This window comes from Zea mays, chromosome 1, assembly GCF_902167145.1.
Source record: "Zea mays cultivar B73 chromosome 1, Zm-B73-REFERENCE-NAM-5.0, whole genome shotgun sequence".
NCBI classification, from domain to species: Eukaryota; Viridiplantae; Streptophyta; class Magnoliopsida; order Poales; family Poaceae; genus Zea; species Zea mays.
The window spans coordinates 4,107,767-4,119,918 of NC_050096.1; the positions used below are offsets into that span (position 1 = coordinate 4,107,767).

Consider the following 12,152-nt stretch of genomic DNA (forward strand, 5'->3'; position numbering starts at 1 on the left):
GGGCGTAATCCGACGGAAACTAACAAGACCTTCAAGGGATCGGAACCAGCAGGAAGCGTTACAACAAGCGTGATTGTGCCGGTGCACACGTATTATTTGTTAGTTATAGGTATGGAAAATAATATTTTACGGTTATAGTGATGTGGTTGTGTAGTACCGTACAAGGAGACAAATTTATAGAAACCCACTTCACTGCAGATATCCTGAGCCAACGCACGTCGTTCTCGGCGATCCGGGCGGCGGCGTAATCTAGCCCAGAAATCAACCTTATTATCTGGATATCGGGACAGGTAGAGAAACTGTAGAGCATTATATTAGCTGGGAGCTTCCAGCAGAAGAACACGGTTGGGTATCATCGCGCTGGAGGTTTGATGGGTGACGACGATTGATCATGCTCATGCATGCAAGCCATCGAATGATACGTTTGCCTAACCCCCGGCACCTAAAAGTATGGTGAATTATATGTATGTTTGCGCTCCAGTAAGTAGCCTCGTTTGTTTATTCTGTTCTATATATTTATTATGTAATGTGCACGCTGTTGAGCTGACTGATCAGCTTTCGGCTGATGATTAGATTGGCCGGATGGGAATACAGAAAACTCATGGTGACTCGTACCACCAGCAGCAGACCCCGTTTTGGGCATTGTGCTTGTGCGCGTACTGTGTCATGGTCACGGCCCCATGCACGGCGTCCACGCGCATGAGGTACGAGGCCCCCTCTCTCCGTGGTCAAAAGTCAAAACCAGCCAAAAGTATATGCCGATGCGTGAGGGGCCGGGAAACTGAGAGAGCAAAGAAGACAAAAGTCAAAGTAGTAGGCCGTGACCCGGCCCGTTCGTTTGGACCGGGCAAGATGAAACGCACCTAACCGAAGCGACATATCCCTCTCGCTACAGCTCGCAAACTAGCTAGCGTTGCTTCCGGTTCCATGATCACGAAAGCGACCCATGCATGCATGCATGCACGCGTACGTGCTGCCGATTGCCGTGACGACGACCCGACGCCCACCCCGGTATCCGCCGCCATTATCATTCGCCCGCGCCGGATCATCCCAAACGACTGACCACCAATCATATAAGGCATGCAGGTCCCAGCTTTGCCGCGCCGCCGGCGGTCCGGGGGCTGACGACGTCGACGTGCCAGGTGCCGATGTAATCCACGCGCGCGGGATCCGAGCCACGGCCCACGGTCCACGGATGCGCGCGCATCCGAATCCGGAGCGTGTGGTCCGTCGACGGGTGCATGCAGCGGGGTGCGTTCAATGGGGGACGTACGGGTGGCCCGGAGTCCGGTGCGGCCGGCTGATTTGGACCGGACCAAACCGGACCGGCGTCCGGAGCTCATTTGCACATCGATTAGGCAAGAGCGATCGAGAGAGATTGTTGCTTGCACGAGAACGAGATGGGCACGTCGTCGTCCGCCTCCTGCCCTGCTCCACTTGTACGCCCATCCTGTCCTGGAACAGCCGTCAGATGAGATAGAGACCCTACGCGAGTCATCCATCATGCATACCCCCATTTGAACAGGCTAGCTTGCTCGAGTCCACGTGGGAGATGACCGAATGGCAGCCTGCCAGCCATATGATATGCCGACGCACTGACGCAGAATCCTCGCATTTGCTCCGGCTGGGTGGATAGGACAGACAGCCACGCGAAGCAATGCACCCATGCTCGGCGACGGCGAGAGAGAAGGGAAGCGGCGGCAACGCGCGCGGGTGAATTATGATATGACGTGCACGGCATGTACTAGCTACGTACGTACCGACGACGTGCTACTACCCTATAGGCTATAGCATAGTACTAGTACAATATACGAGTAGTGCCGTCGGAAAGCGTCTACTCCTGGGAACGTACGTACAGAGGGAAACGACTCTTCCTCCTCCCCGAAAGCACTGCTGTAAGCTGGGTAACATGCCATGCATGGCCCATGACCATGAATGAGCACGAGTTTCACGTACTACACGTACGCGCGGTGAAAAAAAGTAAAGAACCACGTAAAAGGCGAGGCCGATGATGACGACGAGCGATGGATGCGCATCTCCACGCGCCTGTCGTGGCCTGAAAAGCTGTGACTATTTTTCTACTCGATCTCCAGTTTTCTTTTTTTTTTTTTAGGATGCATGATGGCAAACGGCAGTACTTTTGTCTGTGTGTCAAAAAGACGCGCGCCACTGTCGTCAAGCATGCACGTACGCGCGCCCGGGCTGATCGGCAGCTTCCGGGTGCCGGGGGCCACCGCGATTGGATAGGGTAGTAGGATAGGATAGGGAAGATGCCCGCCTGCTGGCTGCTGCCCAAGGAAGGAAGACCACGACGACGCCTTCACCAAACGTTACGGTCGGTCGTCTGGTACCAAGAAAGATACGGTACGATGCAACGCGTTTTTCTTCAAGTGGCCGGTATATACTGTGACTGTGACGATAGAATGCACTCACAGTCACAGTATGTAATACTACTACTACGACTGCGTGAGCTGCATGCTAGCAGCCTTCGCAGTACCACCAATCGTAGAAATACGCGTACATAGGAGAACCGAGAACGGCAACTAGCCAGGCAAATAAAGAAGGGCTGAGCTGAGAACTTTGGTCTGTGCTGTTTTGACTCTGAGAAATCAATGGCTGGCTGAAACGAACAATGGGGCTTGAGAGACTCTGCGTCTCTCTGCCTGAATATCTCGGCAAGCTGGTGAGTGTGGTATGCCACCGGAGAGAGTGACCCTTGGCCGTGTCAGAATAAAATGTCCACTGGGGGCTACATTGCACGCGGGTCATTGGAATGGAAGTCGTCTATTCTTCAGCATCAGCCCACACAAGAATTTCACGCCACCGCTTCTCCAGTCAGTGTGCGTAGAGGCTTCGCAGACCCTGCTGGAACTGTCCGAGCAGTGGTGGTCACCATTTTCCAAGAGCTCTAATCACGCTCAGCAACGGCGACTGTAGGGAGGCCGTCAGCATTGACCATCACCGACCTGTCGGGTCACGGGTCCGAAAAATGGTCGGCTTGTTGGATTGGAGGTGGATTAAAGTGGAGTAGTTAGATGCACATGCATTCTATACGTTCCAAATCTTTACAATAATATACTAATCGTAATCGTAATTATAAGTCTTGACATATTTCAGCCATTGCATGGCAAGTATTATGTTGGAACAAGAATCATAGCTTGAAATCCTGCGGACACAATACCAAAAAAAAAACACTGTAGAAGGAGTAGAACCCATTATAAATTAAAACCAAGCGAACATGCTTAACAAAAAACAAAAAAGCTAAAACAAATAGGCCCTTAGTTTTTATGTTGGAAGACATGTTTAGTCCCTTTCTCTACTAAAAGCTGAGGGCTGTTTCTAAAAAAAAAAAGGGGGGGGGGGGGGGGGCACTGCTCGGTACTCGCTGTAGCAACAAAGTTCAATCTTGTAGACTCGATTACTCGAATCGACTAAAACATCAACATCAATTTGATAAGTACAACAGTAAACAAGACAAACAGCTGACAGCAGTATCACATTGAACAGAGGATTCAAGAGCCAAATAGATCAAAACCTCCAGTGCGAAACAATCGGTCCTGATAGGTCCTCAGTGTCGTCTTATTCAGAGCACCACCCGGAGTATACCAGATGTTGTAAATCTGCAACACAGATCAGAAGTAATTGCTTGTGTAGAATTTCTTCAGAAAGTCAGAGTTCCCTAGATCCTTCGACCCCAGCTCGTGCACCAGGCCCTCTTGGCCGATCACATACTGCCCAATCACATGATGGCGCTGCTTTGCATGTTCGACTATGTTGTTCAGCTCCTCCGTCGCGTTGAACAGAAGCATATCAATCACCTGTGATCAAACAGAATTAGTTAAATAATAATAAAGAGCCTGAACCTTTTTGTTTTGTTCTGTTTTTTCTATTCCTCTGCTTAATATATAATGGGGCGCAGTTCTCCTGCGCGTTCGAGAAAAAAAATAATAAAGAGCCTGAACAATGATAAAAAAAACGAAGCCACTCCAATGATTATCTTTGAAAAGATACATTAAAAGCAGTGAACAATGACATGTGTGATACATTGCCAAACTAGCACAAGCAAAACACAAACAAAATATTTTAGGTAGTGAATTCTACTCGGCATTTGGTTAAAAGAAGCAGCGTACATCCGAATATTAAGTGATGGAAGGTTATAAGGGCAAGGCACAGAACCGCTCAACTATAGATCCAAGGGTAAGGCATAGATTGTGACATGGTAAAATAATGATTCAAAAGGTTGCTCAAATTTGTGTTGGATTCAGGTTGCAGACCACAAAGTAGATGCCCTTCAGGGTAGCACTGTGACCATGTAAAACTACGACTGACAACACTAAGTTGTTCAGAGAATACTAGGATCTAGTTACAGCTTCGCTGCTCCATCATGTTCACTCCCTTGAGATGATAATGACCTAAATCTAAGGCCTTGTTTGGGAGCAAAGGGATTGGAGGGGCTAAAATCACCTTGCTATTTGAATAGCAAGGTGATTTTAGCCCCTCCAATCCTCTTGCTCCCAAACATGCCCTAAATGATTTTCAAGTGTTCATGAAGCAGTGGGAGTTTCTAAGCCGGTCTTATCTTTCTTAGACCAGATTTCCATACTGTGACATCAGTCCTTACATAGAACCCACATCCATACATAGAACCGGGTCCTTTGGATTAAAAAAACAATTTTCCCACTATCACCCCCACCCCCCCTCTCTCTGTACATAAAAAAACTCGATTAGGGGTCTGACATCCCTCTAACATTATATAACCAAATGGGTCAAACTCCATGGAACACCAATTATCAGTGGTAAATCGATGAACAGAAAGAAGACTTTTAACAATATTAGGAGCCAACAAGATAACAACAACAACAACAACAACAAAGCCTTTTTTGTCCCAAGCACGTTGGGGTAGGCTAGAGATGAAACCCCGTATGAAAACCTCAGAGCTCAACCCCCAAAGAACAGAAAAGGGAAACAAAGGCAAAGGAGAACCGAAAACAACGAAACGGGGAAACACATAAAAGAGATAAAACCCACAAGGACCAGCAAGATCTAAAATGGACACAAGAAAAGGTCAAACGATTAAGGAGGAAAAGCGAAACTATCAATCAGGGTTCTGGCACGTGAATTGCACACTTCCACCCCTTCCTATCTGCGGCGAGCTCTTTGTCAATATTCCACTCCTTCAGGTCTCTCTTCACAGCCTCTGTCCACGTCAAAGTTGGTCGACCTCTACCTCTCTTCACATTTTCGGGACGCCTAATTATTCCGATATGCACTGGTGCCTCTTCAGGTCTTCGTTGGATATGTCCAAACCATCTCAAGCGATGTTGCATAAGCTTCTCCTCAATTGGCGCCACTCCTACTCTCTCTCGTATATCATCATTCCGGACTCGATCTCTCCTTGTGTGGCCACATATCCAGCGCAACATACGCATCTCTGCCACACTTAGTTGATAAAATTATATCAAATGATGCATTGATGCTGTGGTGCTCTGCCCCATTTCTATGCATCATGAAGCTGCCTTGCACCATGATGCTCATGTTTGCTACTCTGCTCTGGGATTATTTGCTTGATTGAAAATTTTTAAGATTCCATGTTCTCCGCAGAAACACTTCTTTCTCCCAGCTAACGCCACCTATTCTTATCCTTTCAACTGGCTTCTGTCCACACACATGTTCCCAAAGTGAGCTAAGGTTGAAAACAAAGATGTCCCAACTCATGAAAATTAACAAGACCAAGACCAGTGGCTGTTTAGGTCCCAAAACCTAATGCAGCCATTCAAGGGACAAATTGGCATGAGTGGTGTGGATTCAATACCATAATAGAACAGTATAACGTATAACTGAACCATCTAAACAAAAAGAAAACCTTTACAGTACAATGTTGATCACATGAACCTTCTCAACTTAAGTAGTTATATGTTCTCTGCTTCTATATAAAATGGCTGTTCTTTAGTTTTATGTCTTGCGGCAAATAACTTGTGACGAATGACTTGTTATTTGTTTATGATTTATGACTATCAGCTTCGTTCTGGGTCTATCACTCGACATGCAACTTCTGTACTCAGATTGGCCTGATTCGGGGTATGGGCGGCCAATGATGGTCCAGGGGTCACCCAAAGGTACTGATGGTGCAATTAATGACAGACTTTTTTTTCTTTTTTTTGGCTCTTCATTATGATCCACTTCAAAATTTTGTCTTTGCGGGGTATTGGTTGCTATCACTGTATAAGAGTCATCACAACTCATCACTGCTTGTGGAGAACTCATCCTCTCTAATCTATCATAAAAATGTTCAAAACAACGTGAGCAAAATTGCACAACTTTATTATGCAAGTATGTAAAGCTTGCATCAGATTGTGGCTAGAAACTGCATCACAAGCATAGCCGGAAAAATAAAAAACCTAAATTTGACAATTGACTTGGCAAGTTGACTTGCCTTCAGACTCTTCGTGCTTGTTGGTAACTAAGACCATTAAATGCTGCTGTTGACATATAATTCAATCCAGGCTGCTTTGTGGCAGAGGCACCATGCCCGGTGGTTATAGATTGCATGTGTTATATTTAGCAGTTACTGCAGCTTAGCTAGAAAAAGGTTACTGTCAATTCTATACAACATCAACTTTTGAGTAGGGTACTAACTGACAATGATGGTTCTTTATTCCGGTCAAAAAAATCGGTCAAAAATGATGGTTCTTTAGCCCAGAACTTCTATTTCTTTTGTCAATCCACACTCTGATCAATATCTGGTAGCCCAGAACTTCTGTTTCTTTTGTCAATCCACACCCTGATCAATATCTGGTGGATCTTATGTGTAGTTTGATTCTCTCTGCCATAGTTATTTATGGGAAGAGTGGAAAGAAAGACACCTTAACAACATCAGATAGTTAGAGAAGTTCTTAAACTTGAGATTTGTCTCACTTGAGTTTCGTACATAATAAGTTCTATGACCTATTTTAAATCCCTAGGTGAAATTCTTACAAAGTACCCACATTCATTTGGCTTTATTTCTCACATGTTTTCAGGTTGTCTATAGTTGACAGGCACAGACCATCCTTAATACATAGTTTGCTTTCATATCTTTACAAAAGCAACTCCTAATGGTGTGCTGAAACTAATGAAGGTACAAGGTTTAACTATTTATCATGTGAAGCGCCATCTGCAGGTACAATTGTACAACTAACAATTGTTTTCGCTGAAAATTTAGTTCTCCCTTCTACGTTTTCATTATAGCTTTCATTTTCTCTCCTACACTCTTGATATAGAAGTATCAGCTTGCGAAATATTTTCCTGAGCCTAAAGAAGGTAAGCTAAAATCACGTGCTCACTGTGTACTTTTGTGGTAACAACAGCTTTTTTTGAAAAGAATGAACATCTTAAATCCTTAGTCTGTGTAGATAAGAAGGCTTCCTTGGAAGATAGAGAAGCACAATCAGGAAAGAGCGGCATTGATTCAAGCAAAAACAAGTGAGACTCCTGTTTACCTAAGAAGGAAACATGCACATAGGCATCAAGGTCTTAGTTCACATCACTTTCCTGTTGTTAGGGGAACAAGATCATCTGATGAAGAATTGTTTCAAATATACACTCATTCAGAAAGGTCAGTTTATCAAAATGTTTGATAACATGGATTCAAGTGAAGTTCCGATATTTTATCTCCAAACCATGTGGCCTTATGAGACTTAAACCCTCAAATTCTCTTATACCTGTAATAAATGGAAAATAAAAAGAGATATAGTTTCTGCCAAAAACAGCCAGTATGTGACTCTGCTTGCCTTTTGATATCTATGGTAGGCAAAAAATATTTGTAATGGGGTATTGTTATCATATGCTAGGTTGCTAGAAACTTGACCCAAGAAATATGCATGTCAGGCATGTTAATTGGATTGTTTTGCTTGAACAGTTAAACCTGACAATGGAATATGAACTAGACTGGAAATATGCAAATTGTGCCAAGTACTAGCTACTGCGCTTTCAGGAATAAAACTTGAAAGCAGGCAGAACCCTTTGTTTGAACAAAGGCAAATTTGGAGATAAAGGACTTTGTTACCAATTTCCCGATGAAAGTCACAAAAATACTATAATGAGAATGGAACCCCATCAATGTTGCCAAAACAGCGACTAGCAGATCTTTGAAAAAAACAGTTCCTAGCTAGATGTCAGTAGCAAATTCCTTATATATTGACTAATAATCGTTTACTCCCCCTATACTATCTCTCCAAATTTCTGAAAATAAATCAAAAGGTGAGAGTTCTTTATGCCAAGCAATAAAATCTTCAGTGGATCCTCGCTTCTTTCTCAAACAAACAGCACCAAGCTAAACATGTTTGTAGCTACACCCTGATCCATGGAGCAGCCTAAGATGAGTGATTCATAAATAATATTGTGGATACCAACTAAACTCTGAATTTAGCTCCCCATCTTCCCCTCTTTGTCAAACACATATCCTAATCATTGTCTTTTAATGACTTTCATTCGTTTCTAGATATTTTGCTGTGTGATGGCATGCCACCACGTGTTTTTCAGTATGACCTTGTTTATTGGGTTGGCATGTTCTGTTTAGCTATGTCCAAGTTGATATCGGTAATTCTGTTTAGTATATATATCAATATCAAGCACTTATTTCGTCTACGACCAGTTTATTGGAAATTATGTTTAACTTTGTCAAGTCTTTGCAGTGTTTCTTATTGGACAAAATAAAAATGTTCTACTTATTGGGCAAGGGTCTATGATTTCTTCCAGATCGCAACCAAAATTCACTTATGCATCACTGGGCCTCGATCCAAGAGTGTGTGAATAAGTTTTGTGGCTGTATGTCCTGGATTGAGGGTAGGAATGCAAGCAGAAAGACTTTTGAAAACAAGGTACAAAATAATTAATGCCTTAATTTTAGTTACTGTCTTAGCTGTACTTAATATGCATACATGAAACTCATGTTTTCCTATTTGGAATTCTGCAGCTCACTAATGCATACTCTTTGTACAAAGCTGAGGATAAAGATAACAAGTCATTTCAGTTCATACACTGCTGGAATGTTTTACGACTTGAACCAAAGTGGAATGAAAAGATGAATCAATTAGCTTCAACAAAATCTGGTTGCAAGAAACAGAAGGCAACATTTTCAGTTATAGATTTGACTGGTAACTTAAATGGCGATGCAACTCCAGAGGGTGATGCACCTACAAGACCCATTGGCAGGAAGAAGGCTAAGCAACTATTACGCCGAGGTGGTGCTGATGGTTACATTGAGGCATTGGATAATTTGTGGGAGAAAAAGAAACAAGCTGATGTAGACAAAGAACTGAAGAAGAAAGATTCAACGAATCACTAGAAATTGAGAAGGAGAGACTTGAGATAGAGCGCACAAGGGTTGCAAATGAACAAAAATGTATGCATATGAAGAGAATGCTAGAGCCTAGAGGAAGAATAATGAAAGTGGGCAATAGCGGAATGGATGCAGATCAGCAGCAGTACTACAGAAGCCTACGAAGTGAGATAAACCGTCGTCGTGGGATCAACTTTTCATTGTGATGATTTGCTTCATGTAGTCGTAGAATCAGATTGCTTGAATCATATACCACTTCTTTTATCAAAATTTGAACTTCAAATTTACTTGTTAGATGACATTTCTGTTAAATAAATTACTTGTTGGATGACATTTCTTCTAAGTAAATTAGTTGTTGGATGAGAATAATGTATGTGAATCATGTCAGGTTGCAGCTCATGCACTGTATGATAATAATGCGATACTGAACAGAGTTTATGATCACTAACTAAAGTTTGAGATAAAACACAACCTCTGACTCGACAGACAAAATAGCTGGTCTGGCCTGATTCCATTACCTTTCTTCTGGTCATACCTGCTTGCAGTCACATAACCTCAGACTCGACAGACAAATGAAGAGCAGCTAGGTGGTAATGTGGTATGCCTGTGCAGCCTGGTGTACATGTACTTCTTCAAAGTTCAAACCTGCTATCTGAATCAGCAAGGTGTCTGAAATGCCACTCTTTCTTGGAGCACGCCTCTGTTGTCACCATTAAAGTACCAGTTTTGACATGTTTGCAGTTTAGGGACTATATGACTATATGAGTTACCCTTCTACACCCGACTGTTTTAGTTTTAGTTATTGTACTTTTGCTATTTTGCTTGTATATTGTTTATTAGGAATTGAAGAGAGAACCGTGAAAGAATTATTGTTTATTAAGAATTGAAGAGAGAGAACCAAATCAAATATAGTGCTTATAAGAAAATAATATTACAATATCCGAACAACCATTCTTTATTAGGCATCAAAGAATTAAACCAAATGCAGAAAAAAATTAGAGGAGCTCCATATGGCCACACACCTAACGTATGTGCACCGAACTAGATTAAAATAACAAAAAAAATGTATGACTAGGATCACAAATAGATTACGAAACTCTTTTCTCATAACAGTATAACACATTTATATATAATAAGTTATCATGGTATTATATGTTCCCGCGGGCACATAGTAATTGCAGTAAGGCAGTAATGATCACCTAAAGTATCAAATTTTCATGATTCCTTTAGCAGGATTCATGTTGATAGCCATCTTCACAGTTTACTATGGTGTACAGTGACAAGAAAATGCACAATCAAACATTTATGTTTATAACATTGGGTAGCAGCCTAGCAGGTTACAATACTGTAACTGTCTTCGAATGAAACACCGCAAGTCCACGCGGCAATCAAGAACGATTCCAAGCCCCAATCAACCGAACATATGTCGGATTCCACTGCCCCTCAGATCGAGCAGCAACCAAATCAGAGAAGCAGTCAAAGTAAATGTTTCGACTCGGACCTAGGGATCGAATCGAGAGGGGGGACGAGAAAGAGAACGGGATGGAACCTTGGGGTTGGTGACGTTCTGGTTTTTACGGATCTCCTTAGCGATGGTCGAGCGGAGCTGAGAGGGCGTGACAACGTCGTCGAGGTTGTAGATCTCCATGACGGTGGGGATAGAGCGGCATGCCTGCTTGAAGAAATCGAAGACGCGGTGCCGGGCCTCCTCCAGCGAGGCCGAGTTCGGAGGCACCTTCACTGCCCGCATCGTGAACGCCATCGCTTCGAATCTCCGGCCGCGCCGCCTCCCGTTCCCGTCGCCGGTGGATATTATTCCGCTAGTCGTGCTGGACTGCTGGTGGTGGCTTCGGTTGTAGCTACGGAAAGGCCAGGCCGGCAGGTGATTTCTGTAGGAGGAGTGGTTCGTGGTTGGGCCGGAAAGAGGGCGACGCAGTTTAGGGAGGCCTAATACAACTACTACACGAAATGAATAAGTATATGGAGGTTTGTATTTCTCACATTAAAAAAATAGAAATATGGAGTTTTGTTCTTCTCTTGGGGTCGCAGTGAGTATCGGTCTTATTTGGTTCAGCTTTTTTCTCACCAGCTTTTCTAAGAATCTGGTTGTAGGAAAAATCTGGTTGTGTAGAGAATCTAAGTATCATTAGAATTACGTGCAGAGAAAAATAAAGTTGTCCATAGGGTTCAGGATCTAGAAAGTGATGAATTCCTACTTGTCGGGGACCATAATTAGGGGTACCCTCAAGACGCCTAATTCTCAGCTGATAACCCCCATCAGCATAAAGCTGCAAAGGCCTGATGGGTACGATTAAGTCAGGAATCAGTCCACACGAGTGACTCGATCACGCTTCGCCCGAGCCTAGCCTCGGCCAAGGGCAGCCGACCTCGAGAGACTTTCGTCTCGCCCGAGGCCCCCCTTTTTAACGGCGGACACACCTCCGGCTCGCCCAAGGCCTTGGCTTCGCTTAGAAGCAACCCTGACTAAATCGCCGCACCGACTGACCAAGTTGCAGGAGCATTTAATGCAAAGGCGACCTGACACCTTTATCCTGACACGCGTCCCCCGGCAGAGCCGAAGTGACCGCCGTCACTCCACCGCTCCACTGACTAGCCTGACAGAAGGACAGCGCCGCCTGCGCTACTCCGACTGCAGCGCCACTCGACAGAGTGAGTCTGACAGGCAGTCAGGCCTTGCCAAAGGCGCCACGGCGAACTCCGCTCCGCCCGACCCCAGGGCTCGGACTCGGGCTAAGACCCGGAAGACGGCGAACTCCGCTCCGCCCGACCCCAGGGCTCGGACTCGGGCTAAGACCCGGAAGACGGCGAACTC

General features: G+C 44.3%; 1 protein-coding gene across 1 annotated transcript; it reads right to left on the reverse strand.

Annotated features, from left to right (window-relative positions):
* Nucleotides 1–3,072: 3,072 nt before the first annotated feature.
* On the reverse strand, nt 3,073–11,255 carry LOC100194239 (uncharacterized). The gene is made up of 2 exons (NM_001139280.2): nt 10,869–11,255; nt 3,073–3,818 (listed from the first exon to the last, which is right to left on the reverse strand). The coding sequence occupies exons 1-2, from the start codon at nt 11,079–11,081 to the stop codon at nt 3,633–3,635; spliced, it is 399 nt and encodes a 132-aa protein (NP_001132752.1). The 5' UTR covers nt 11,082–11,255; the 3' UTR covers nt 3,073–3,632.
* Between the last annotated feature and the right edge of the window lie 897 nt (nt 11,256–12,152).